Raw genomic sequence first — 26,102 nt, forward strand, 5'->3', positions numbered from 1 at the left:
GCACGGACAAAATGACAGGCCCAGAGAAGGGAACAAAGCAGGAAGGTTGAGCAGGGCCCGGCCCGGAGGCAGGTCCCCGCCGGCCACCCCCGCTGCAGGCACTTGGGGCTGCTGCAGAGGTGCAGCTGCGGAGCGAGGGAGCAGCCCTGCACCAGCTGCCGTGCGCACTGCCCAGCAACGCTGCGGGCAGGGGCTCACTTCCAGGCACGGCCAACGCCAGGTTTCACAGGTTGCGACACCCGAAAAACCCCACGAGCCCTCGTTCTGTGTGCAGAGGGTCGGATCCTTGCCGCTGAGTCAGCTCCGGATCCTCTTTGGTACCGGAGCCTGCGAGGGGCAGACACACGGACGCTGCAATCCCAGCGAAATGCTCCCAGTCTCACCCACCGCCCTCTCCGTCCCCTGCAGCGGGGAAACCCAGCCAGGCCCTCGAGTCCTGAGTTATTCCTCCAGCTTTTCTTCTTCCCGAGCGGGAGGAGGAGGAAGCGGTGCTGCCTGCACATCCGCGTGCTGCTCGGCGGTGCTCCCCACGGTGAGCTGAGGCTGGGAAGCGGCCGAGCGTTGCGCACGCCGCCAGCCGTGCAGCTGGCTGTCCAGGGCACGGTGACAAGCCCGTTTGTCAGGCGTTGCAACTGGATGAGACACGGCCCGGGAGGGGGGAGGAAGAGGGGAAAATCCCCTCTGTTTAACAATGAAGTTGGGATTCTGAATAATTGGAAGCTTAAAGCACGAAGAGCTATCTTTGAGCGCTCCTGGGACCTGGCTCCTGGAAGCTCTCGGCGTGTCCTCAACCTCCGGTGTCCTGCGGAGGTGGAGGACGGAGGTGGGGATGATCTCCTGCACCAGGGCCTGCCAGAGGTGGAGGCAGAAGGGAGCTCCCATCCAGCGAGAGGGCGAAACGAGGCAGGTGACAGCAGCCCAACATCCACGGGAAGCCACTGGGCAGCCCCGATGCCCGTGAAGGCAGGGGGCTGCAGGAGGCCCGGAGGAGCAGCATCCCTCCCACCACCTCCCTGCGCCGTCCTTCCACCAGCCTTCTCCCACCCCAAGGCCTCCCATCCTCCCTCCTCCCCTCTCCCGGCAGCCCACCGCCCCAGCCTGGCTCAGCACCTCTCTCCCTCGCCCTCCCGTCCCACCAGCTTAATTCGAGTTCCTGATTTGCATAGGCAGCAGATCACAGCGTGCTGGAAATCCCCTGCTGCGGCCGGAGCTTCCTCCCCGGGCTCTTGCAGCGTCATCGTTGTCCTTCTGCTTTCCTTCCCCCGGCAGGGTACCGGGACGCGGCAGGTCAGCAGCAGCCCCCAGCGAAACCCCACTGCTGCTGCCCACGGGCACCGACCCGCAGCACCCGCAGCCTCGTGCGGACCTAAACCCAGGGGGTCCCAGGCAGATCTAACCCACAAGGGGTCCCGGGGCCCTGTAGAGATCCAACTGTGCCCAGCAGCTGCAGCAGCCCCCCGCACGGCCACCCGGGACACCCAGTCCCATCGTCTCCATGGGGTGAAGGCACTCGGTTCGCCTGGCAGCGCTTAGGGCAGGAGGATTTCTTGGGTGCTGCGGGCTGCTGGCCGCTGCCACTTGGGGTTTGCACGGCCAGATGTGCACCTTCTTACACCTGAGGAGGGCGAACCCAAAGGGAACGCAATCCTGAAATAAGCAGAGGGCAGGAGGAGAGCTCCGACACCCGCAGGAGGTGAGGCTGCCCACGCTCCCCCCCTGCTGCAGCGCGGGCCGGCACAGCAGCAGCCACGGCAGCAATGGCAGTGCCCTCACGTGAACGAGGCTGAGGCTCCCTGAAAAAAAAAAACCCTGGTGTGTAAAAACGGCAGCTGTGAGCTCATCCTCAGCGCCGCTCCTGCACGCCCGTGAATCACGGCTGCCGTCAGGTGAGCCCCGTGAGCACGGAGGGACCGGAGGAATGAGGAAGAACCACCAGGACAAAAAAGCTCTGCCAGCCCCGGTCCGGGCACTGCTCAGAGGGAAATTTGTCCCAGTGTTGGGGACAGCCTGGGGGTGACCTAGGGCAGGAATACAGAGAGCAGCTGGGGAAAACGAAGAGCTATTTGAGCGGGCAGAGCAGGGTCCCCCATCCTCCTGGCCTTACTGGAGGAGGAATCTGCCCTGCACGTCCCTGGCGGAGACGACAGCTCCCCCAGGCTTTCAGGGGTAGCTCGGGACCGTGGGTGAGGAGCTCAGCAGCTGGGTTCAGCCTCTCTCAGAGAAACATTTAAGCCTTTGGTGTTTGTTCCAGCTCCAGCTTTGGTTCAGATCACCTAGTGCACGGTCCCTGTGGACTGCCTGCAGGTCTGGCACACCTGCCTGGCTTCAGCAGCAGGCGCAGCTCTTCCCTGCTGTCCCACCAAGCATCCTCCTGTTCTGGACGGCCAAAAAGGGGGCAGGAACACACGTGGGACAACGCCGGCACCTCTTGCAAGACACAGCAGGTCCCCCGGGGAGAAGCACCAAGGGTTTGCAAACCCGCAGCCGCTCAGCCGTAGGCAACCCGATGTAACCAGCTCCTCCAGCAGTCCCTACGTGAATCACAGCCTCCACGGCAGCCCCCTCCCTGCCTCCGCTCGCTGACTAATCCCTCGCACCCCTCGGCCGGGAGGAATGGCACAGGAGAGCCCTTTAAGCGGTGCCTGGCTGCCTATCAAAACCACGCAGAGGCTGTCTGGGGCCTCCATCATGGGGAATTCCCCTTCTCCATGCCTAAAAGTAAACTCAGCTGGGCCGGGCTCCTGCAGTTGGGGATCGCAGCCGGAGAGCGCCTGCACCAAAGGGCTCGTGGCCCCCCCGAGCCCCTCCGCGCCCGGCCGGGTGAGTAGCGCGCAGCTTTGTTCGGTGGGCACCGGGGACGGAGCAGGGGGGACCGCAAGAAGTTTTTCGGCCACCAGCCCCAAAGCTCTGCAGATCAGCCCCAGGCCACCCCTTCTGCTCTCGCAGGAACAGAACGGGGTTCGGCTATTTTCTGCAGGAGGGAAATACGATATAAATACGACGCTTTCGGGGTGCGTGGGACGGCGTTTAGCTCTGAAGCCGGGTTTTCTGAGGGTTTACAGAACAAGATTGGGCCTCTGAGGTAAAATAAGCAATCTGGGGAAGGATCGGGGCGATGCTGCCTGTTCAGGGGTGCCCGGCTGAGGAGCACAGCCAGACCTCCCTGCCCTGTCCCCATGGCACGAGCACCACAACCAGCACCTGCTCACACCCCAGCAGGGCTTCAAGGGCGACGTCCTGCCTGGATGGAAGAACACGCAGGGAGAGGAATTTGTGTTTTAAAAAGCTTTATAACCCAGACAGCACCCCAGAACCTCAAAGCACCACGGAACAACGGAAGGGAGCAGAGCTTAGGGCTGGGACAGCTGGAGACGGCACGAGCCCCAGCGAGGGCCACCCCGCAGAGCACAGCAGCAATATACAAAAAGGAAGAAAAGCGAGGGCACAGGCAGCGAGCAAGCAGCACCTCTGCTTACCGCGGGGCTTCTCCACTTTGTATTTTTATTTTTGAATCCCCTTGTGGTAAAGCCGGGGCAGGGAAGGCGGGCAGGTAGCGTCTGAGCGAGTCCCAGAGAACCACAGGAGCCAGAAGGCACTCCCCACGGCTCCTGCTCCTCGGGAGGATTGCTGTTGCTCGCAAACACGCAATAAGGAATAGAGAGAGAGGTTCGGTGGTAATGGGCACTGCAGCTGGAGGCTGTAATTGTTCTCCTGTAATTAGAGCCAGCGGGGAATTCTCCCTGCCCCAGCTGCTTATGAGGAAAGCTCCGCTGGGCCCCCAGCACGCTGGGCCCCCAGCACCCACACCCACAGGACAGCCCGGGGCTCCAGCAGAGCCCCCTTTTTATCCCACTTTTGCCCCTCACATCAGCTCTTCCCCCTCAGGACCCCAACCCACCACAGCGAGGGCTCAGGGGCTTCCCACTGGGAGCGGGCCGCCCGCACAGGGCAGGCCCGGCCATTTTGTGTGGCTGTAAGACAGGGGAGGCTGCCGACAGCCGCGGGCCTGCTGCGCCCCTCACGGAAAAAAATAACAATAATAAAAAAAATGTGTAGGGGTTCACACAGCCCCCTGCGCCCCCCAAAGCCGCACCGGCCGCCATTACAGCGCGCACTGCCCTGCGCCGCCACGGCCCGCCCCTTTTATAGCCTCGCTGCCCGCTCCTATTGGCTGCGGAGCCTGTCGGTCAAACTGGGAAATTCCCGGGGGGCGGAGCTGCCGCTTCCGCCCCGCTTCCGGCCGGGCGGGGGGCACCGGGACGGCACCGGGACGGCACCGGGAGCAGTACCGGGAGCAGCACCGGAGCAGCACCGGGATCACCCCAGCCCCGCTGGCAGCAGGTGGGCTCGCAGCGGCCCCAGCCGTGCTGCCGTTGCCCCCCGCACCCCCCTTCCCGGTGCCAGGCCGGCGGCGCCCGGTACCGGCGGGGAGCGGGGCTGCACCGGGCTCTGTGCGGGGAGGAGGCGGGGGAGCTGCCGGGCCGGGCCGGGCCGTGCCCCCCCCCTCGGTGCACCGGGTGCTGGCGGTGTCCCGGTGGGCTCCGTGTGCCCGTCCCCATCCCAGCAGCAGCGCTGGCTGTCACCGGGAGCACCGGCGGGGACATCCCGGTGAGGGGTTTCGCCCCGGGGACGGGCCCGTGGTGGTGCCGTGCCTCAGTTTCCCCTTGCTGGGACACGGTCGGTGCCCCTCGCAGCGGGGTGCTGACAGCGGGGCGGGGAGGGAACGGGAGGGAACCGGGGGGGGGGGTCGGGGTCTCTCCCCGCCGGCTCGGTGTCGCCCCGTGGCACGGGGCCCGCTCCTCCCCTCGCCCTGGGTTACACAACCCCGGGCTTCCCCGAGCCCTCGGGGCTGCTGCCGGGCTTGGGGCCGCCCTTTGGGGTGGGAGCGCAACCGGGTCCCCCCCCGGGCTCTCCCGGTCCTGCCGGGGGGTCCGCGTGGCACGGCAGCGGCCCGGGGCCAGGGCTGTGCAGAGCCTGCCCTCGGTGCTGTCTGCCTCTGCCCATCGCTTTGGCTCCCAGCCCGGAGCTGCGAGGCCCTCTGCCCTGCCGGTGCGCGGCCGTGAGCCCCGCTCTGGGGGCTGTGGGTGCGAGGACGGGCACCTGGGGTCTGGTCCTAAGGGACTGCAGAAGGGGCAGCGCCCCACGGCCGGGGGGCAGCGGCTTGGCCTGGGGACGTGCTTTGCGTTCCCAGCTTTGTTCCAGGCTGCGGCCGCCCCGGGGGGTGGAGGAAAGGAGATGCTGCGTGAAGCTCCCCTCCGGGTGAGGTTGGGCTCGGTGGGCACCGGCGGCCGCATCCCGCGGGCTTTTGGCCGTCCCCCTCCTCAGCACCCCGTGGGTGCTGGTTGCACCTGATACGGGGGCAGATAGGACTTTTTCCCTTTAGCTCGCTGTTTCCATCCTCGGGGGCGAGCCAGGAGGGTCCTGCTCCTCTTCCAAAGCGGTGCGTTTTATTTGCCACCTCCAGGAAAGACAGCTGGGCTGCGAGGAGGGACTTTGGGCACCGGGGCAAATTCCGGAGACAGGAAGGCTCCGGCAAGGCGCGTCCTTGGGCGCCGTGTGTGTGGCAAGGCAAAACAGGCGGTAAGAGGAGGAGAGGTGCTTTTGTGGCCTTTGGCATCCTTCCTGGCCCCGCAAGAAACCCTCGGCCGCCCTTCTGGCTGGCAGCAGAGCTTTTTAGCACGGGGTGCGGGCTGTCGCCTGCCCGCGGCCGGTCCAAAACCCTCGTGGGTGGGGGAAGGCGAGCCGTCACCCCTGTAGCACTGCGGGTCTCCTTGCAGAGCAGCAGCTCGCAGGTTTGGGGTGGCAGCGGTAACCTGGCTGCCGTCTCCTGCTGCCCGGCTCTCCCCTGGCACTACTTAGCGTGGGTTGCCCCAGCTGAGCTGCTCCCGCCCCGTCTGTAACGCCTGCAGTTCGGCTGCGCTCGCCTTCCCGCCCTGCCAGGCTGGGAGGAAGGATGCTTCAGGCAGAGAGGCTCAGGGCTTTCCTTCGGGGACCTGCCTCCAGGAGTCCTGCAGCACCTTCAGCACCTGCTTTCCTCCCGTTGCCCCCAGCACAGCGCCCAGGAGCTCTCCCCGTTGCTTCCTCCTAAAACCAGCTCTGCTTCGCTGCAAGCGAGACCAGCCCCAGGGGGTGCCTGTCCTTGGAGCTGCTGGAGCTCGAGGCGGTAAGAGGCTGGGCTCGGGGCCCTGGCGTTTTGCTGATTTCCAGCAAAATGTTCAGATAAATGCACCTCCACGGCATCCGTCTGAGCTCTGCCGGATGCCGAGGACCCGCAGCCCTGCCGTGGAAGGCGATGCTGTAAACGTGCAGGGATTTACTTGCCCCCCGTGCGTTCCTGCTGGGGAGGAGACTTCCCAGGAACAGGGCACGCCGGGGTGAGGAAAACCCCGCTCTGCATCACGGGGGGGAGCTTTGCCAGCCTCGTGCCCCCTCCTGAGCGCGGGGACAGTGCAGAGGGGACAAGCTCCGTGCCCCCTGCCATCGGGTGGGGACCTCGCAGCGTCGGTGCCGGCTCCGCTCCCAAGCTGTTTAAATACCGGGCTGTTTTCATCTCCTCCTGGGAGTCTCCCCTGCCCGCTCGCTCTGTCATTCTCTCCTCCTGCTGAGCTGTCGTAAAAACTGTGCTCCCTCCAGGGCTGGCTGCCCCGCTTCTTGCCCCCAGCACCCGCCCACGGGCAGCGCACACCGAGCTGCCGGCGGTGACCGCGGCGTCTCGCAGCCTCTCCCGGTGCCGCCGCCGAAGGGTTTTCTGCCTCCCCTCCTCCGTGAGCATCTTGTGACCGGCGAGGAGTCACTGGGAGGACCCGAGTGGTTTTAATCAGAAAAAAACCCCAGCCAACCCACCCGAAACCCGGCAGCCTGGGTTAGCCGTGGGGCTGGGGAGTGCCGGCACGCGTCTCTGTTGTTCTCTCTCCTCCCCCGATTTTGGTGAAATGGGAGGTTTTCATTGCAAATCGCCCATCTCGGCACTCCCAAGCCTTTAAGACAAAAAGGAAACTCTGCCACCAGGCCTGGGAGCAGTGACCTGCTCCGTGCTCCTGTCCCCGGGGAGGCAGCTCTGTCCGAGGGCTTCTGTGCAGGAACCGGCTGCTCCTCGACCCCGCGGCCCCCAAGCCAGGCTCGGGCGCTGCCGCCATGCTCGCTGCTGAATTCCTGCCTCTTGTGGGGGTAATTCACCTCCCTCGGGAAGGGAAATCCGCGATAAACCCACGAGAACTGGGAATTAGGGGAGCCTTTTCTTGGCTTCATCCAGTCTGACTGCGGTGAGACATGAGCGCGGGTGTGAGGTGGCTGCGGGTCCCCAGCCCTGCCCGTGCCGCTGTCCCTGTCCCCAGCAGGACACCTGCAGTGCCACCACCCTGCGGTGGACGTGCTGCCACCTCCCCGGGTGTCGTGCGTGTCCTGCTGTCGCATTTCGTGAGTCCCCGTCTGGGGGGGGACGTTGCACAAGGCTGCGGTGGCACTTCAGCTGCTGGCCGCCCGCTGGCCCTGGGAGCCGGCGGCACAGAAACTGCCCCGCTTCTCCTTCAGCTTCCTGCCAGCTGCTCGCCTCCTCCAGAAATAGCCAAACCTCGGCCTGCAGGGGCTGCAGCCGGGAAGCTGCCATCCCCCGCTGCCGTCTGCCCCCCTTCCAGCAGGACGAGCCCCCCCGCGCGGGCTGTGCCATCTGCCCTGTGCTACAGCCCCTGGCACGGACCTGCTGGCGAGCAAACGTGCCCCCGCCGAGGCCAGGAGGTGCCGTTCCCAAGGCAGGCTCCCGATGATGATGCCGTGCTTAATTACCTCCCGAGGAGGCGGGTGTTAATTGCTGCGGGTGCTGCCAGGTGCCGGCTGTCAGCCGGGAAGTCCCCACGGCCCCAGGTTAGCCTCAGCGATCGGCACAGATTGCGCCTGGCATGGGCACGAGTCTGAGGCCGAGACGGTTTCGGGGTTGGGCTTTCCCTTCCAAAACGCCCCCCTTGAGCCGTTCCCGAGCTGCCTTGGCTGGGGGACAGCCGCTTGGAGAGCACCGCGGGGTCTGCCCCGTGTCCCCATCGCCCTCCTGGGTGCTGAGCGGCCCCGGGCACCAGCAGGCACCAGGGGACTCGTTTTGGCAAGCAGGACTGTGATCAGCAGGAGCTTCGCCGCCGCCGGGAGCGGGAACCTGCTCCCACGAAGCAAGGAGCTTAACTGGGACACCCACACGGGCACCGAATGAACGCACTGGGCGCGGGTGTTCCCTCCCCTCGTGCCGTGCTCCCGGCCTGGTGCTGACCTGGTTATCTGCGGGTACCCAGTTTCAGGAACCTGTTCCGTGGGGACCTGGTTTCTCTGGCCGAAGCCGAGGGCACAGCGTGTCCTGCCTGCTGCAGGCTCGGCCCGGGGAGCTCACACACGCCCCCGGCACCGCAGGGCTGCTCCTCACCCCGTGCCCTCTGTTATTTTCGTTTGCAACTCGTGCAGAGCTTGGGAGCAGAGTGGAAGGATTTGGTGGTTTGTTGTTTTTTTTCTCCTCTTTTCCCCTCGCAGCTCTGTTTTTGGTGAGAAATATTTGCAGAACTCTTTGTCTGAGGGGCTTTCCGGTAAGGTTTTGGCAGGCTGGGTGTGTTGGATTGATTCAGTGTTTGTTTGCCCTGCTGCACAGGAGGAAATTGTGACTGCGTTTTAAGATTCCATCCCTTTCACGCTCGGAGGAAAAAACATTTGGCAAAAAAAAACAAAAGCCTCACCCCAGACCCTCCTCAGAGCCTCCCGAATGAAAAGGAGCATCCTCCTGGCCGCGGGGATGCCCGAGGCCGGGCAGGAACCTCTGGGTCTCCGTCCCCACGGGGATGTGGGTGGCTGCCACGTCCCCGGGGACCGCTGGTGATGCCCGCTCTCGTGACAGCTCTCATGGCCGTGACTCACCGCGGCACGTTCACCCACGTGGGGCTGGAATGAGTGCAGCCCGCGGAGGGAAATGCCTCCACCTGCTGCCCTCCGTGCTCGTTGTGCCGCTGCGGTGGGGACCAGGGACCCGTGGGGTCGGAGAGAGGTGACACCGTGCTCATCCCCGCAGGGATGCCCGGCCGGGAGGTCGGCGGTTAAATGGCAGACATGGAAGGGAGAGGCCCCTACCGCATCTACGACCCCGGCGGGGGCACGGAGGAGAATGGATCCGCGGCTTTCGAGCGGCTGATGGAGGAGAACGCGCGGCTGAAGGAGAAGATGCAGGGGATAAAGTCTATCGGTAATTCTGTCGGGAACTGCCGGCCGGCAAGGTTTGGCTGCTGGGCAGCCCCAGCCTCGCAGCCTGCGCCCGCTTCCCTGGCTGTTTAAGGAGGGTGCCCAGAGCCGGGGCTTTTCCACGAGAGCTTGCGGAGGGGCCGGGACCTTTGCTGAGCTCCTGGGGCGCTTTGCAGTGGGATGCAGGGGCACAGCAGCCGGGGGGTGCCGGCGCTGGAACGCCCCAGCCCGGCGGTGCCACCCCCTTTCTCCTCCTTGGCCGCCTTCCTCCCCCTGCCCCGGGTTTTGCTTTCGGTGTCATGACCCAGCTTCCGCTTTCGAGTCCTGCTTCTGCAGCCGAATTTCCACCTCCCTCATGACCCCCGTGACTGCCGTGGCCCTGCCTGGGACGGGGACGTGCTGGGATGGGAGGGGATTGCGCTGCCAGACCCCAAGACCTGCAGCCTCGACCGTGCCCTGGCCAGGCTTAAATTTGGCTCCTGCGGGAGGTGGAGGAGACCTCCGGGGGTGCCTCCTGTCACCAGTTCTGCAGCCAGTGAGGCCACAGATAGAGCCTTGCCACGAGGTTTGGCGTGGAAGAGTAGTTCCTGGGTGACAAAGGACCGTGCTGGGCACTTCTCCACCCGAATGGGGAGGTTGGGGCTCATGGCTGGGGCTGCCGCAGCGCGGGTCCCCGGGGAAGGGGGGTGAGAACTGGGTGAGCATTGTGCTGCTGCCCCCCAGGAGAGCTGCTGGAGGAGTCCCAGGTGGAGGCGTCCAAGCTGCGGCAGAAGGCAGAGGACCTCGTGAAGGACAACAAAATGCTGATGGGCTCGTCTGCCTTGGAGGAGCTGGTGGAAGCTGCAGGTAGGAGGTGGGAGGCTCGCCGAGCAGGGCTGGCCTGACAGCTCGGGGCAGGGGAGGGGATGTGAAGGGGATGTTCATGAGGGTCGGTGCAGGGGCGCTCACCTCTCTGGTAAACAACCCGACGTGGCTTCAACCCACCGTAACACAGTTTGCTCACAGCTGCTCCGGCTCCTTAGCCGTGCCCGAGCTCGGCTGCACGGGGTCAGCTGTGGTCGGGAAAGCTGAGGCAGCTCCAGCCCGCGGCCCTCTCGTCTCTGGAGCCTGACAGCAAGGCTGAGCTCGGCCAGGAGCGTCCTTTCCTGAAGCTGGGGGGAGCCCTGGCACTGAGCTGCTGCAGCCGAGTGTTTCTGTTAGCACTGAGCTCAGGCTGCCTGAAGCACGGCGGATTTGAGCGGTGAGGAGTGGCAGTGGTGACAAGGTCCTCCTAGATCCAGCCCCCGTGGGTTCAGCCTGCCGAGGGCAAAAGCCAGCAGGAAAACCTCTGCAGCTTTGCCTGGCGTCCCTGCCCCTGGGGGGAAGCAGTCTGGGAGATGTCTGTCCCATCCCTGCTGCCCAGGGGAAGCTGCGTTCGTGCCTGAGCTCACGGTCCCTGCTCTCTGCATCCCAAAGCGCTCACACATCTCTCTCCTCCCCTCTCACAGCCGCAGGCCCCAAGCCCAGCTCCACCCTGGCCGCCCCAGGCAGCGCCCAGCCAGAGGCAGAAGCGCGGAAATCTCCGAGTGTGAGTGGCGAAAGCACGAGCTCGTGGGGGATGCGTGCAGGGGGAGATGCTCCGTCCGGGGGCTGCCGCTCCCTGTCGGACCTGACCTGGCTGCCTCCCGTTGCAGGGCTCCTCCTCGGAGTTTGAGATCGTGGCCGTGGAAGCGCAGGGCTTCCCCCAGGACAGCGGGAGAGCGGTGAGTGAGGGGGCCCGGGGCTGGGACCTGGCCGGTCGTGGGCAGGGGGAAGCGTGCAGCCCCGGGGCCACGCTCCCCACACCTCGCTCTGTCCCACCGTGTGCAGGGGGCTGGGGGAAAGGCATCCGTGCCCCAGGCATCTGGGGACACCGGTGTGTCCAAGTGCTGGGACGGGGACAGGAAGGGCCGTGACGGCCTGGTGAGCTGTTGGGGGTGCTCAGACACTCACCTCCCAAAGCCTGCCTCAGGCACGAGGACCGGCTCAGTTCCTGCTGTTTGCTGCCACCTGAAAGTCCCCTGCCTGGCACTGTCCCCTCGTCTGCTCCAGCTTTTTGGGTGTGCTGGAAGGGACAGGAGCAGGGGTGGTGACTCCAGCCAGCGCAGCCCCTGTGGCAGTACCAAGGGGATAAATGTTAGGGGACGCGCTGTCCTCGCACATCCCCATGTGCCAGGCTGGGGTCTCGTGGACCCCCCCCGGCCCACACCTGTGGGGTGATGAAGGACCGGGTGGGTCGGGTCCCCGCCACGCAGCCGTGGCAGTTTCGGGGCTGTTACCCCAGGTACAGGGCACTGGGGCAGGAGGGGCTGCCGGGGATACCCAGGGAGTTCCCGAGGGCGGCCGGTGAGTCAGCGGGGCTGGGAGCGCTGCGGGCAGAGGTGTGCCAGCGTGTCCCCGCCTGGGAGGCAGCCAGGGCCGGGCTGTGTTGTGCCGGCGCTGCCGCAGGTCTCCCAGGCGATGCAGGAGTGCAGCAGCCTGGAGCAGGGAGGACGAGTCCGTTAGGGACACCCCGCGTGCGTGGGTAGGGGTGTGCCGTGACGCCCGAGTGTGTGCCCGACCCGAGCTCCTCCAGCCTCTGTTAAATGTGCCACGGCGGGCAGGGGAGGCGCAGAGCCATGCCTGGGGACGAGGGGAAGGAGCAGGCTGGGGTAAGGCGCCCCGAGATGGGGGGAAAGGCTCTGCAGACCGGGAGGAAGCAGCACTGGAAAGAGAAGGGGTTAGGGACTGGAGATGTCGCCTTTACCATCAAGGAGCGTGGATTGGCAGGGGAGGCAGGAATTGAGGGGCGGGCAAGCTGTGAGAGAAATTCCCCTTCCATACCTGGAAGTGGTGAAGCCGTACTCAGGGGTTGGGAATCAAAGCTTTATGGAGCCACCGCAGGTTTTTTAGAGCACTGAGGGTTGTTGCAGCACCTCTGTCCTGGGGCTGAGGCAGAACTGCCCAGCAGGGGGGCTCTGCGATGCTCCTTGAACCCCTCTGACCCGAATTCATCCCCTTCCCCGGCCAGGACTTGGAGCCACTGCCCACCGAGGATGCCAACCTGCTGCCGCAGCTGCAGCAGCTGGAGAGCACGCTGAGCGGCTGCGCCCAGGAGGCCAGCAAGGATCAGGTCTTCGTGCGCATGGGCTACATGGCCTCCGAGCTCAAGCGCCTGGCCTCCAAGGTGCACAAGAACGAGCAGAGAACGTCGTTCCTGCAGGTGAGTCAACCCTGCCCATTTGGGGTTTTGGGGTTTTTCCCCCCCTTTTTTTTTTTTTAACCAGACCCCTGTGGAGCAGCTCCCTGAGGTGGGCACCCACCTCCAGCTGGGAATGAAGGAGGTTTTCGTGCCAGGGGCTTGGTGGGCGCCCAGGGAGGCTCTTGGGGCTGGCAGCCTTGGTAAGAGGAGGGTGTTTGTGTGTGGTGGTACCGGGGGAGTCCTCACGCTGCTGGCGTTGACCCCGCAGACGCTGTGTGAGACGCTGCACACTGAGAACAAGGAGCTGCGAACCAAGCTGGAGAGGGACCTGGAGCAGAGGAACCAGGCCCTGGAGAAGCTCAGGTGAGGGTGGCCGGCGGTGAGGGGATGGGGCCACCCCGGCGGGTTTCTCCCCACTGACCCTGGGGTCTCTGCCTGCAGGTGTGAGAACCAGGAGCTGCGGAGGATGGTGACGCTGAGCAACCAGGAAAGTGCAAAGAGGGAAGCTGCCGAGCAGCAGCAGGTATGGGGGCAGCGTCGTCCTCAGAGGGGCTGGGGAGGGAGCAAGGAGCCAGCTGACCCATGGGCAGATATCCCCCACCTCGTCTGGGTCCTCTCCGGTTTGTCCCAGTATGACTGGAGCGCCTTCCCAGGGGCTTTAGGGAAGGGGTGGCCGTGGGAAGGAAAATGGCTTGCAAAAACCCCCGTGTGTGCACCCACAGAGCGGGGCAGGAGCGGAGAAGGCGCTGGGCAGAGGAGACCTGGAGGCCAAGGAGAAGAAGGTGAAGATCCTGGAGCACCAGCGCAGGGAGGTGAGGATGGGGCTGGGACGGAGGCACCAGCACAGGTGACCGGGGTGGGTTTGGGCTGTGGGGTTGTGTGCTGGGCCCCTGCTCAGCCAGCACTCTGTGCCCACAGCTGCTGGAGGTGAACAAGCAGTGGGACCAGCACTTCCGAGCCATGAAGCAGAAGTACGAGCAGAAGGTAGGGCTTGGGGCTGCGTGCTCAAGGTGCACGCCTCTGCCGGGCACGGAGGGTGCTCGGAGGACACCCCGCATGGGGAAGGCGCTTGGGGCTGTGCCTTGCTCAGCTCCAGGTGGCCCCAATGTCCCCGTTCCCTGCCGGCAGATGACAGACGTGCACCAGGAGCTGGCCGAGGCCCGGCGGGCGCTGACCGAGATGGAGGTGGAGAGGGAGCAGAAGCAGCGGGACTTCGATCGCAAGCTGCTCCTGGCCAAATCCCGCATCGAAACGGAGGAGGCGAGTCCCCAGGGTCGGGCGGCGGGGAGCTGCCGGCCCCATCGCCCTCCCCTGACTGACCCCATCCCCGCAGGCGGAGAAGGACAGGCTGGCCATGGAGGTGCGGGACCTGCAGCAGAGGATGCGGTTCCTGCAGGAGCAGCTGGCGCCGGTCACCAGGCAGAGGGAGTACCAGGAGAAGGAGATCCAGCGGCTGAACAAGGTGGGGGTCAGGGCATGACCCTAAAAAATGGCTTCTAAGCTGCCCAGCCAGCCTCTTCTCCTCCCTCACATCCAAAGCTGATCACGTTCAGCCCCTTCCAGCCCAGCTCCTTGCCCAGGAGCCATGGAAGGAGATGCCCCCTGCCCCGTGCTTGCCCTCTTCCTGGGGGGTGGCAGCATCAGGCGATGCCCACCCCATCCCTCTGGGCTCCCCAGGGAGTGGGGATATCTGTAGCCCTTCGAGCCCTTTCCCAGCTATATCCTCTTCCACTCTGACACCCTCTGTGTCCCTCCTCTCCCTCGCCAGGCACTAGAGGAGGCCCTGAACGTCCAAGCCTCCCCGCCGCCCATCTTTGCCGGCACCCTGGAGCCAGCCGGGAAGGTGCCGCAGCAGGAGCTGCTGACCCAGAACGAGCTGCTCAAGCAGCAGGTAGGATGGGAACGGGGAGCGCGGTGGGGCTTGGTGCAGCACAGCACCTGTGCCGTGGTGCTGGGGAGCTCAGCATCCTCCATCCTCCGCTGGACGTGTGTGCCGGGGGCTTGGAGCAGGTGATGGGGTCGGGGAGTGATAGATAACGCAGCGGCGGCGCCCACCTGGGGGACAGCCAGGCACCCACCCAGCCCTGCTTTCCACCAGGTGAAGATTTTCGAGGAGGATTTCCAGCGGGAGCGGAGCGACAGGGAGAGGATGAACGAGGAGAAGGAGGAGCTGAAGCAGCAGCTGGAGAAGCTGCAGAAGCAGCTGGTGGTCTCCAACAACCAGGTGAGCAACGCTGGGTCCTTCAGGGGCAAGTGCCTACCAGCTGGGAGGTCACCGTGCCCCCCTCAGAGCAGATGAGGAGGGACAGAGGGACCACAGCGGTGGTTTTGCTGCCGCTTGTCCCTGCCAGAGCCAGATGGGGCAAGCTGACATTTGCCTGGATGGGTGACACAAAGCACCCGTCCAGCCTGGCACGGGAATGTGTCTTTGAAAGGTGTCAGCGGCTATCCACAGTGAGCCTGACGTGGTCGTGCCCATGCGGAGGGCTTTGGGGCTATCTCCTCTCAAACACCTCCCTCCTGCTCTTCTCCCGGGAGTCTGGTTTGGGGAGACTGGCGCAGGAGTCCTGCGGGGCACTGAGCGTCAGGGTGGGCTCTGCACTAACCTGTCCCCTCGCCCCCAGCTGCGGGCCTCCAAGGATGACTGCCAGAGGGAGAAGGAGGAGAAGGAGAAGCTGAAGAAGATGCTGAAGCAGCACAAACAGGTGGGACGAGGGAAGAACCCTTCCTAGCCCCGGGCAGGGGGGCTGGAGGATGGTGCTTGGTGTGGGTGGGCTGCCCTTGGGCTCTCAGCATCTCCCCCGGCTCCTCGCAGGCTTCTGGAGAGCGGCTGCACCCCGAGCCGCTGCCGGGGCCGCTGGGCCCTGCCTGCCCCATGTACCAGTACCAGTACAGCCCCCCCGTGCCTCACCCCGTCTACCACGGCTTCGACGAGTGGCAGCAGATCCGATACCCGCCGGCAATGCCGGGCGAGCACGCGCCGGGACAGAACTTCCACCATTTCCCCCCGGTGAGCATCTACCCGCAGCGGCACAACGGGGAGCACAAAGCCCCCTGTGTGAGCGGGGTTGGGGTTCTCTGCCTCCGAGCACGGAGTGCAGCCTCGTGCCGGACGTGCCTGGTCGCTCAGCGGTTCTGTTTCCGTCTGCTCTTGCAGCCAGAATACCCCTGGCGCCCGCCCTGCGCCATGTCCCGGAGCCAGAACGCCCCGGCCATGCCTGGGGTGAAACCGGTCCCCAAGGATTTGGGTAAGGCTCGTTCTGCAGCCCCAGAGCCCCAGGCAGCGGGCAGCACACGTGCTGGGGAGGGATGGGACGGGAATGGCTGGGGCCCTGCACTCCTGCCCCTCGTCCCAGAGCCAGACGTGGTGGCCGAGGAGCGGTGCTGAGGCCATGCTTGTGTCTCTCGTGTCTCAGAACAGGCAGGCCCCGGATTGCCGTAACGCCCAGGAGCGCCGTTGCCGTGCCGTGCCACAGGCTAGCAGCAGAAGGAAGTAGGATGTGTGTGTGTGCCCGTGTACATAGATCTAGGACCTTCCTCCGGCCGTTCGCCCTGTGCAGAGCCACGCGCTGGATGCGCGCCCGGGGCCGGAGAGCCCCGCCAGGAGAGCGCGGCGCTGCCGGAGGGCCCGCGGGTGGCACGGCTGTCCCCGTACGGCCGTGTGCCCGGCTGGGCGAGCGGGGCCACGTCTTCGGGAAGAGGAGCTGGCGCTGCCCAGGAGCTTCGCCTCCTCCCCATGAGGAGCATCTCCGCTGGCAGGTCCTCTCCCGGCGCTGGGAGAGCCCGCACCCGCAGGCGAACAGCCGGGCCGAGGGTGGTTGGTGTCGTCGTATTTATTTAAGGACCGAAGCTAAGCTGAATCTCTTTGTTTTCTTCCTGAAAGAGTGCTTTCTCCGGAAGAGCCTCGGTGTGAATGCTCGAGGTGGGAGTTGTCTAGACTGTTTTTCCAGATTTGTTCCGATGTAGCCACGTGTCCAGAGCAAAACAGGAACCAAATCGCCGCACAAGCAACCCAGTATTTATTTGAGTGCCTGCTCTGCCTGCTCAGCCCCGTATCCCCTGTGTCCCCCAGCTCCCTGCGGCTCTGCGGCCGGGGCCAGCTGCTCTAACTCGAGCTCACTCCAGGAAAACAAGGCTGGAGGGGGGAAAAAATAAAACCGAGCCTGCAAGCGTCACTGTCACGTGCGAGCCAGCAGGAGCCGTGCAGCCGGGGCGTGCTTTGCTCCAGGACCTGGGTCCTGCTCCCAGCTCGCAGCAGCGCTCCTCCTGCCTGCTTTTGCCCGTGGTTTTCCCCTTCTTTGCTCTGGACTGAAACCTGATCAGCACTCCTGTCGCTTTGCCCTGGCCCCAGCCTGGCACCGCCGGGGGCTGGGCTCTTGGCATGGCCGGGGGCTCTGCCGCCAAGCGTTAGGAGCTGCAATGATAAATCCGTGATTGCTCTAATCCCTAATGAATGCCGGGAGATTTTCCAGCCGGGGGTGGCTGCAGTCGTCATCCCCACCTGGAGATGGTGCCCCCCCCCATCCTTGACTTGTCCCCTGCCCCGTAGCCAAGGTGGGTGACTCCTGTGTCCCCCCTTTGTCCCCACCTCGGTGCCCCCCACCCCTGTCGCAGAAGCGGGGCTGTGTGTTTGCAGAGCCTTTATTTGGCATTTCTAGGGGGGGAGCGCTGGGGCCGGCACCCCGGGCTGGGAGAGGAGCGCGTCCCTGCGCGGCACCGCGGGCAGCCTGAATGCACTGAAGAGCTGCTCCGCGCCCGGGCAGGATCAGGCCAGGCCCGCCCCACGCCGGGGGCTTTCGGGCCAGGCCTTCATGGAGATGCGGACTTCTGCCCCCGGGGGGGCGGCCCCTGCGCCCGCTGAGCTGGGGGGTGAGCCGGTGGCGTGGGGGGGGGTCACCAGCAGGGGTGGAGGTGGGAAGGATGGGCTGGGACTGGTCCTTGGGGAGAGGGACGGGGACGTAGCATGGGGTTGGATCTCCAGGGGGGAGAGGGCATCTTGGGGTGACCCGCTCCACCCCGGTGCCACCGGCCCTAGTGGCCCCGCTGCTGCCGCATGTAGGCGATGATGTCGTTCTTCACGGTGGCGATGTTGGCACGGTGGTACCAGCGCATGACGGGCACGCCGTCAGGGCCCACCAGGAACTTCTCGAAGTTCCACTTGATGTCGTGGTTCCGCAGGGGCTCCCAGAAGAGGTTCTTGGGGTTCCCGAACTCCTCCGCCACCGGTGGGCAGGAGTTCTGCAAGGTCAGGGGGGCATGTCAGTGCCTCGTCCCCTCCCCAACAAAAAGCAAGCTGGGTGCTGCCCCCCCCCGTGGCATGGCACCCACCTTCAGGAAGCTGTAGACCTTCTGCTCCTTGGCCCCGTTCACATCCCCTTTCTGGAAGAGCTGGAAGTTGGGGACGAAGCCGCCTCCTGGCCGGACGTATCTGCAAGGGGACAGCAGGGGGTGACCCGCGTCTCACCCACAGTAGGGGCCCCCCGAACCTCATCCCCAGGCTGGGGGGGCTCGCAGCACCCCCACGGTACTCACTTCAGCGCCGGGAGGATCTCGGAGTTCTGGCCAGGCTCCTGCTTCCCGAATTGGTTGGAGGGGAAGCCCAGGACCACCAGCCCGTAGGGCCCCAGCTCATTTTGTAGTGCATTCAGTTCTGCGCGCAAGCAGAGCCGGGGTTGGGTTAGGGGGCCCAGGAGCCAGGATCCTGCTGCTGGGCGCAGCGTGTCCCCCCTTCCCCGGGTCCCCAAGGACCCCCGGGGCCGTCCCCTCCTTACCGAGGTACTGCAGGGTGAGCCCTCAGTAGGTGGCCACGTTGACGAAGAGCACCATCTTCCCCGCGTACTTCCTGAAGGGGATGTACTCGTCCCCATCGATGGTCAGGGCGCCGTAGTCGTAGATGGTGCCCCGCACCGAGTCATAGCACTTCACCTGCGGGACGGGGAGCGGGATGGGGGTGTCCCACGGCCACCCGCACCCACGGGACCGGGACGGTGGCCGTCACCCTCTCCTCTCCTGGCACCCCTGGCACCGGGCGCAGGGCTGGCTGCGGTGCGCCCAGGTCGCAGCGGTGAGCTGTCGGCTTTATGCTCACGCATGTGCAAATAGGTGCACGCTCACGCAGCGGGGCCAGGGCTCGGCAGGGATGTTTATCCAGCCGGGATCTCTCAGGAAGGCGAGAGGCCGGCGAGCGGCCCCAGCGTGCCGGCGCCCGGAGGAAAAGAGCCCCGCGAGGGCTGCCCGCGTCGCCGCGCACCCGGCAGCGGTCCCGGGCACCGGGCGGAGCGGGGCAGGATCAGGCCCCCGCGGGGAAGTGCGAGGGTGGAGCAGCAGGGGTTAACCCGGGGGGGGGCACCTCCCGTTCCCATGGCAGGAGCCAGGCACCCAAGTGGCAGCCGGGGGCTATTTTGGGAGCTGGCAGGACGGAGAGTCACGGGGAGGGGGGCTCTGCCGGGGGGGGGGCTCAGCCTCCGTGGGGCCGGATCCTGCTGCGCTCCGCACCCCGGCAGCACACGAGGCTTACCCCCACCGCTCTCCCCGACCCCACACCACCATCCCCGCGGTCCCTGTGGGGGGGGACGCCCCCCACCCCATACCTTCTCCCTCTCCTGGCTCTGCCCCGGCTGGACGAACCCGGCCAAGACGAGGGACAAAATCCAAGCTCCCCGGCACCAGCTCCCCATGGCGGGGGCGGGCTGAGGGGGGATGGCGGTCGCGGGCACCCCCCGGGGAGAACGGCGCGGAGGGGGCTCAGCCTCGCCGCCTTCTGCCCGCTCCCAGCCCGGTGGCGACGGGGAAATAGCGGCGGGGCCGCCCCGCGGAGCCAATCGCCGCCGGCAGGGACGGGGCCGTGCGTTAACCGTGTGCGCCCTGGGGCGGCCGCTGCGCAAAGCGCCCCCGCCCCGGGCCCCGGGGGGCGATTTTTAGGGGTTCTGGGTTTGGTTTTTTTTTTTTCTTTTCTTTTTTTTTTTTTTTTTTTGTTTTGGTCAGGGGGAGAAGGTGGCCCTGCCAGGGTGGCACTTTCGTGGCGTGGGGTTTGGGTTTCGTGGGAGCAACGCGGTGCGGGGTGGAGAGGGGGTGCCGGGTGGGGGTCACCGTGCGGAGAGGGTCACCGGGATGAGGTGACAGCCTGCTGCCACCCCCGGCTGGGGACGGGGTGCTGGGAGCTGAGCACTGCCCCATCACATCCCTCCATCAGCATCCTTCCACCAGCATCCCTCAGGAGCCTGGGCAGGGGTCCGTGGGGTCCCCCCCACAGCTCCAGTGCCCCCTCCCCCCTTTGGCCGTGCTGCTCGGGGGTGAAGAAGCATCGATCGAGCTTCAAGTTTGCAGCCAGAGCAAATGAGGCTTTCCTATTTTTCCCCAAAGCCACCCAGGGGCCAGGGGGGCTTTGCCCCGCAGTGCCCCCAACACAATGCTGTGCTCACCGGCCGAGGGCAGGGCACGAGGGCAGGGCACCGGTCCCTTAGCCCTCATTGTCCCCAGGGACAGGAATTTCCAGGGCCCTGCTTGCATAACCGGGGAATGCAAACATTTATCCTGGGCTGGCTCCAAGGAAATATCCGTGGTGAGGTGTAAATTCCCTTAAATCCCTTAAAATGGTTTGAGGGGAGGACTGACCGGCCGGAGGGGAGCTGGGGCGAGGCCGCGGTCAGGGGGCGGCCAGCCTGGGGCAAAGGGTGGCAGTGTTGGAGCCCCAGGGGACCCCCAGGGGACCCCCAAGCGCCCCACTGCCAGCACCACCCGGGAGTTTGTCTTTGCTAGAAAGCAGGGCCAGCCCTGCCAAGGCTTTGCCAAGGACCTTGCCGTCACAGAAGCCTCCAGGGAAGGGCAGCGAGGCCGCAGCCTCGGGGGAGGCCGGGAGCAATCCCCGTCCCACGGGCGAAGGCAGGAACGGGACGTGCTGGGACCGGCTGGCTGCACACCCACAGAGCTGGGCAGGGGCTTGGGCGCACGGAGGAGCTGGGATGCGGGACGGGGCACCCAGGGCGCTGTGCTGGGCACCCACCAGCAGCAGTTTGAGGTTTGGGGGCCGATGCTGGTGCAGGAGGGAGCAGCAGGGCCGCTCGCCGTGCTGGGGTGAGCGTCCTTGGGGGCTGCTGGGGCCAGAGAGGGGAAACGCCGCAGGCAGGGTCACGCTGCTGATGGAAAGCAGCTGGGATTGCCTAATAAATCGGGGAAATGGGGCTGCGGAGCACTGAACCTCCGGTCCTCACTAGGGATAAGAGGGAACAGGGTCATGCCCGCGGCAGGACAGCCAGCGCAGGGTCCCCTCCCTGCACGAGGGAGCGGTGCCTGGACGGAGGGGACCCCACCGCCAGGCCGTGGGGCAGCCACTGTGGGTCCCTCTGTCACGGGTGGCATTTCCCAAAGCTTTTGGGCAGCACCGCTATGGAGAAGCGGCTTAGCCCTTCCCTAGAGCTTGTCCTGGAGAGCTGCCGCGCAGTCCTCCCGCTCCACGCAAACAACGGCAAAAAATAAAAACGCCTTTTTGACCTCTCCACCCCCGGATGGAGATTCCTGGCTCGGGCAGCAGGCTGCAGGGTGGGAGACAAAATCCTCTGCAACGCTCAGCCGCTGCCTGGGGAGCGCCCCGAGCCCCGAACGATGTCCTGGCCGCAGCTCCCGTGGCAGGGGGTGCTCGGGGTGCTCCGCTCACCCCTCGCAGACGTGGCCGTGGGCGGCGCGAGGCGGCTCCTTGCCCAAACCGAAGAGGTTGTGGGAGCCGGAGTAAGCAGCCTCGACCCTCCCCTCCCGCCTCCTGGGCTCGGGGGGGGGGGCGGTTTGGGACGGAGGGGCTGCAGCTCGGGGCTGACACGTCGCTCACGTCCCGCAGCCGGCAGGGACCGGAGCGTGCCCAGCACGGCGCTGCGCTCCCTGGGGACACAGAGCTGCTCAGGGCTCCCCACTGTTTCCCACCAGGGGAAGAGCCTCCCGCTCCTATTCCATGCCCTAATGGCCCCTGTGGGGTTTTGGTAGCTCTCCTGTCGTTCCCAGGGACTTGGGGCCGGGAGGAGGGCTGCAGCCAGCCGTGGCACAGCGCGGCCGCGTCCCCGCCACGCATCCCTAATCGCCTCCACGCGCACGGAGAGGCTGACCTGCTCCTGAACCGCCTTTTTTTTTTATCTGAAACCAAAATAAAAATAAATCGCTCCTTGGGTCCTGGCGCTGAAGCAGCCTCAGCAGAGAGAGGGCTAGGGAACGGGGAAGGATCTAACGAGCCGCGGGCAGGGGGCCCCCAGCCCTGCCACCAGGTCCGGTGGGACCCTGGGCACGTCACCCCCAAACCCCACCGGCTCGAGGGGCCAATCCCCCCCGAGCGGAGGGAACGCCAGGCGGGCTGACCACACGTGAACCTCCCTCCTCCGATGTTTTTCCTCCGGAGCCGGGCTGGAGCCAGCCCCCGCCTGCTGCAGATGTTTGGCAGGGGGCTGAGGCTGGAGGCCAGCGGCACTTCCAGCCCCCCCATCGCCGCCGCCTCCCCAGGGGCCAGCAGCATCCTGCCCGCCATCGCTTGGGTGTGCAGCACAGCACCAGGTGCTCTGCAGCCGATCTCCTCCAAACCCGTGTCCCCTGGCAGTGCTTGTCCCTTCTCCACAGCTGGGGGGGGTCCCCTGTGCGCCCTGAACGCAGCCGAGGAGCCGTCGCGTGGCACTGGCACAGCATCAATCCCGGGGCAACCTCTGAACTTTTGTTCTGGGTGAGCAACGGGAGGCAAAAACAAAACAAGCTCTGATGGGAGAGAGGCTGGGCCAGGCGGGATGGGGGGACGAGGGTGGCCGCTGGGTGCTCCCCATCTCCCCTCCAGCCAAAGGAGCCCCCGGCCACGCCGCCCCCAGCTGGGATTTGTTCTTTCCCAAAGCGTGGGAACGACGAGCCCACGGGGTGCGAGGCCTCTCCTGTTTGCTCCGCTGCAGCCAGGAGCACGGAGGGCGGTTTGGGAGCCTGTAAGCCTCCCTGTGGGGCTGTAGGGTTTTTTTTGGGGGGGGTCCTGTGCCAGCAGCTGCTGCAGGCAGTGCTGCCTCAGCCCCCGTGGCCACGATGCTCGGGGTCGGCTCCTGCTGTCCTCTGGAGATACATTATCAAACCTCTTACGGCTGCACAAAGCCCGTTCCCTTCCTTCAGACCTGCAGAAACAGCCTGGAAAAGCTGGGGTTAGCCCGGGGTGGGGGGGGGGGGCTGCTGCCAGAGCCCCCCACGACCCTCCCGAGGAGCCCCCACCTCCGCAGCACCGCTGGGCAGCGCTAACGCACGAGCGGGGCGGGCGAGCCGGCTGCTGCTCTGCTCCCTGTGGCTCTCGTCACCGCTCGGAAGCGAGCTGAAAAATAACATCCTGCGTCAGCACCTCGCCGCAAGCAGCCTCCACGTCCCTGGGGCCGGCAGCCGCCCCTGGCACGCTCCAGCACCTGCGCTGACCCCCCCCCGGCACACACGTCGTGAGCCGCCGGCTCCGTCTGGGCAGCTGAAGGCGTTTTTCTCCTGCAGAACGCCACGCAAAGGCCGCCTGCGACCCCGGGCGCTGCTCCAAGCGAGGGCCCCGGGGAGGATTTGCTTATCTGGCTCGCTCTCGGCAGGAGGAATTTCCAAGCGTGCAGCAGCCAGAGTCCAACCCCCCCCCCCCCCCCTTGTCATGCCTTAAAAATGTCTCGGCTCCCCCTCGCCCTCCCCTCTGTCGCCGTTTCGTTCCGAGTGGCTTCGTGCCTTGCTGCTAACAAAGGCTCCTTTTCACTGCCTTTCCTGGAAACGTTCGCGCTGCTTCCCAGCAAACTCCCACCACAGAAGGCGACCTCACGCACACCCCAGGCTGCCCCGGAGAAAAGGGGCTCGGGGAGCTGGAAACGACCCCAGGAAGAGCCGGGGGGGGGGGGGGGGGGGCTGCGGGTGCTGCTCAGGCTTTTCCTCGGTGGCGTTTCGCCCCCCGCCAGGCTTCCCTCGCCACCCACGGGCCAGGCTCGTGGCTTTGCCTCTTCCTCTCGCAGCGAAGCCGCTCGGCGCCGGTTCCTGGAAGCTGCGCCGGTGCCACCGCCGCGGATTTCCCTGGGGGCTGCCGAGGCTGCTGGGGGGTGGGGGGGTGGAAACGGGGAGCTGGGGGGGCGCAGAGCGGGGGCTGCTCGGACCCGGCGTAATCGCCTCCGGCTGCCGGCACCGTGCCGTGCCAGCGAGGGAGGGAGAAGGGAGGAACAAAGGACAAACAGCGCCGGGCGCAGGACAAATAACGGCTCCTTCCCCCCCCCCCCCCAGCCCCATTTCCAGCCTTGAGCAACCGAGGGGCTGACTCCTCAGCTGTGGGAACGGGGTTGGACCCGCTTCCCACCGCCTCACCGGCGCATTTCCCCCATCCCAGCCTGATTCATCTCGTGGCTCACGACCTCTCTGGCGTTGAGTCACCGGCACGCCGGGTGCCGGGGGGACTCCTGCCACGCGCAGGGCTCCGGGCGAGCCGGGGCGCCCACGGGGGCAGTGACGCAGGTGACGCAGGTCGCCCACGCCTGAGAAACGGGGCCCCGGCCCCGCACCGCGCTCGGCACCGCCAGAAAGCCCCCAGGGCACCGGCAGCCCCTGCGCAGGGTTCAGGAGCCAGGGGACCCCACGGCGCGCCTGGACCCCAAGCGCAGCGCGCGCAGAGCCGCAGGACGCACGTGTGGAGTGAAGTCCTCTTTATTTTCTAGCAGTCCGAGAGCTTTTCAGTCCCTGGTCGGTGCCTGGGCACGAGCCCCCTTCGCTGCCTGCGCCACGGGGCGAGGGGCACGCAGGCACGGGCTGCCCACGCTCCTCGGCCCCGCGAGATGCGGAGAACCCAAGCGCCCCACGGAGCTCTCCTGCGGTTTCAGCCGATACCCGGGACGTGGAAAAGCTGGTGCCAGCCGCCGTTCTGCCCCGCGGCGGGGACGGGCTCCTTCACCAGCTCTTTAGCAGAGTCTCTGGATGTGCAACCAGGAGCCGCATCCGTCGTCCTTGCTTCCACTCCTCTTTTCCAAGCACCCCGACAGCTGGGACACCCAGGAGGGAGCGGCTTTGCCGGGCATTTAGGGTCATTGCTGATGCCGGGGGGGGGGGGTCCCGATGGGAATAACGCGGCTGCGAGGGGACGGGGTCACCAGCAAAGGTGAGCTCAGCACCACGGGACCACGTAGTTTCCATCCGGGCATCATCTCCACGTCCCCCAAAGTCACACATCTCCGGGGCCACAGCCTCCCTGCTGCTCCCGGGGCGCTCGGTGCCTTCAGCCCGGCTCCTGCCCCATCTTCTTGTGCCCGGCCCTGGGGGCGCCGCACGGCGCGGGGCCCCCCAGCCCCCCCCAGGCTCACACGATGCTGTTGCGCGTGGGGTGAGTCCGCACCCGATAGATGACGACGGCGGTGGCCGGGCAGAGCACCAGGGCCGTCATGACGAGGACGGTGGCCAGGATGATCAGGACGATGACCCAGATGTCCAGGATGTGCTTGGGGAGGGCGGTGGGGTCGGGGGGGTCCATCCTGCAAGGGAGGTGCGGGGAGGTGACGGGGCTGCCCCCTCCCCGAGCCGCAGGGCGCTCAGCACCCCGTGGGCGTCCCCGGGGAGATCACGTCCCCGCCGTGGCTCCTCGGAGAGCACAAAGCCTTGGCCAAAGCTCCTTCAGGAAGCCTCGGGAAGGATTTATGGCGCGCTCTGATGCGGCTGGATGAAAGCCCAGGGGAAAAAAAAAAAAAAAAGGAAAAGAAAAAAAAAAAAAGTTCCCTGCTAATTGCTGCTGCAATTAAAGCAGCTGATGAAGGCAGGCGGGCGTCCCACCGCTGCCCCCAGGGCACTGCCCCAGCCCGGCAGCAGGGTGCCCGGGCTCAGGGGTGGATGCTCTCGGGATGAGTGCAGGGTCCCGGGGGGCAGCGGCTGCTTTGGGCACCCCGACCGGTCCCACCCCCCCTGGCACAGCACCCCCGCACCTCCCAGCCTCCCCCCTGCAGCTCCCCGCTGAGTCACACAGTGATGGCTTAATTAGCACGGTTCGTTAATGGGGACGGCGGGGCATGGAGGGCATTGGGGTGGTCTCGGGGTGAGGAGCACGTGTGGGCTGCGCTCCCAGCGCCAGCACCCCTCCATCCCAGCACCACCAGCACCACCAGCACCCATCCCAGCACCACCAGCACCCATCCCAGCACCAGCATCACCCATCCCAACCCCAGCACCCTTCCCAGCCCCAGCACCCTTCCCAGTACCATCCATCCCAGCCCCAGCCCCATCCATCCTGGCCCCAGAACCCATCCCAGCCCCATCCCAGCCCCAGCACCCATCTCAACCCCATCCATTCCATCCCACCCCAGCACCCACCCATCCCGTCCCATCCCCAGCCGGGCTGTGGACACCCCCGGGGGGGCTTCACCCCTCCACGGGCAGGGGGAACAATCCGGATCCGCCCCCGCCGTGCTGGGGGTGCCCCCGGGGACACGCGTCGGAAGGGGGGGGGGGGAAGGTTCGGCAGCACCGGGCTGCCCCGCGGGGACGATGCTCGAAGCCCCCCCCCCCGGTGCCCGCAGCCCCCGGTGCCGGTGCCGGGCCCTCACCTGCGGCGGGGAGCGGCCGCGTCCCGGCCGAGCCCGGTCCCGGGGCGGCTGCAGGGGGAGGGACGGGGCGGGGAGGGGAAGGGATGGGGCCGGGCGAGGGAGGGCAGGGACGGGGAGGAGGGGAAGGGAGGGCAGGGGGAGCACGGGGGGGGGGGGGGGGGGGGGGG

The 26,102-nt window shown here is 66.2% G+C and overlaps 3 protein-coding genes across 6 annotated transcripts; 1 reads left to right on the top strand and 2 right to left on the bottom strand.

Moving 5' to 3' along the window:
• Window positions 1-2,688: 2,688 nt before the first annotated feature.
• TNIP1 (TNFAIP3 interacting protein 1) lies at window positions 2,689-16,578 on the top strand. Of its 4 annotated transcripts, none has more exons than XM_035338816.1 (18): window positions 2,689-2,820; window positions 9,038-9,208; window positions 9,928-10,057; window positions 10,692-10,771; window positions 10,878-10,946; window positions 12,233-12,424; window positions 12,672-12,766; window positions 12,845-12,926; window positions 13,126-13,215; window positions 13,322-13,387; window positions 13,532-13,663; window positions 13,737-13,865; window positions 14,172-14,294; window positions 14,502-14,627; window positions 15,028-15,108; window positions 15,219-15,413; window positions 15,561-15,651; window positions 15,825-16,578. In XM_035338816.1, exons 6-18 carry the CDS (start codon window positions 12,347-12,349, stop codon window positions 16,367-16,369), a joined length of 1,833 nt encoding a protein of 610 aa, XP_035194707.1. In that variant the 5' UTR covers window positions 2,689-2,820; window positions 9,038-9,208; window positions 9,928-10,057; window positions 10,692-10,771; window positions 10,878-10,946; window positions 12,233-12,346; the 3' UTR covers window positions 16,370-16,578. The 4 variants fall into 4 exon arrangements, with proteins under 4 accessions (XP_035194707.1, XP_035194705.1, XP_035194709.1 ...); XM_035338814.1 differs by having other exon boundaries at window positions 2,690-2,820; window positions 13,123-13,215; XM_035338818.1 differs by having other exon boundaries at window positions 2,690-2,820; window positions 9,928-10,050; window positions 13,123-13,215; window positions 15,820-15,985.
• Window positions 16,579-17,028: 450 nt separating this feature from the next.
• GPX3 (glutathione peroxidase 3) lies at window positions 17,029-19,214 on the bottom strand. The gene is made up of 5 exons (XM_035338825.1): window positions 18,994-19,214; window positions 18,175-18,328; window positions 17,936-18,053; window positions 17,732-17,831; window positions 17,029-17,641 (listed from the first exon to the last, which is right to left on the bottom strand). Exons 1-5 carry the CDS (start codon window positions 19,078-19,080, stop codon window positions 17,435-17,437), a joined length of 666 nt encoding a protein of 221 aa, XP_035194716.1. The 5' UTR covers window positions 19,081-19,214; the 3' UTR covers window positions 17,029-17,434.
• Window positions 19,215-24,039: 4,825 nt separating this feature from the next.
• Window positions 24,040-26,024, bottom strand: SMIM3 (small integral membrane protein 3). Its single transcript, XM_035338826.1, has 3 exons — window positions 25,936-26,024; window positions 24,701-25,054; window positions 24,040-24,661 (listed from the first exon to the last, which is right to left on the bottom strand). Exon 2 carries the CDS (start codon window positions 24,870-24,872, stop codon window positions 24,702-24,704), a length of 171 nt encoding a protein of 56 aa, XP_035194717.1. The 5' UTR covers window positions 24,873-25,054; window positions 25,936-26,024; the 3' UTR covers window positions 24,040-24,661; window position 24,701.
• Between the last annotated feature and the right edge of the window lie 78 nt (window positions 26,025-26,102).

Source organism: Oxyura jamaicensis, chromosome 13, assembly GCF_011077185.1.
Source record: "Oxyura jamaicensis isolate SHBP4307 breed ruddy duck chromosome 13, BPBGC_Ojam_1.0, whole genome shotgun sequence".
Classification (NCBI taxonomy): domain Eukaryota; kingdom Metazoa; phylum Chordata; class Aves; order Anseriformes; family Anatidae; genus Oxyura; species Oxyura jamaicensis.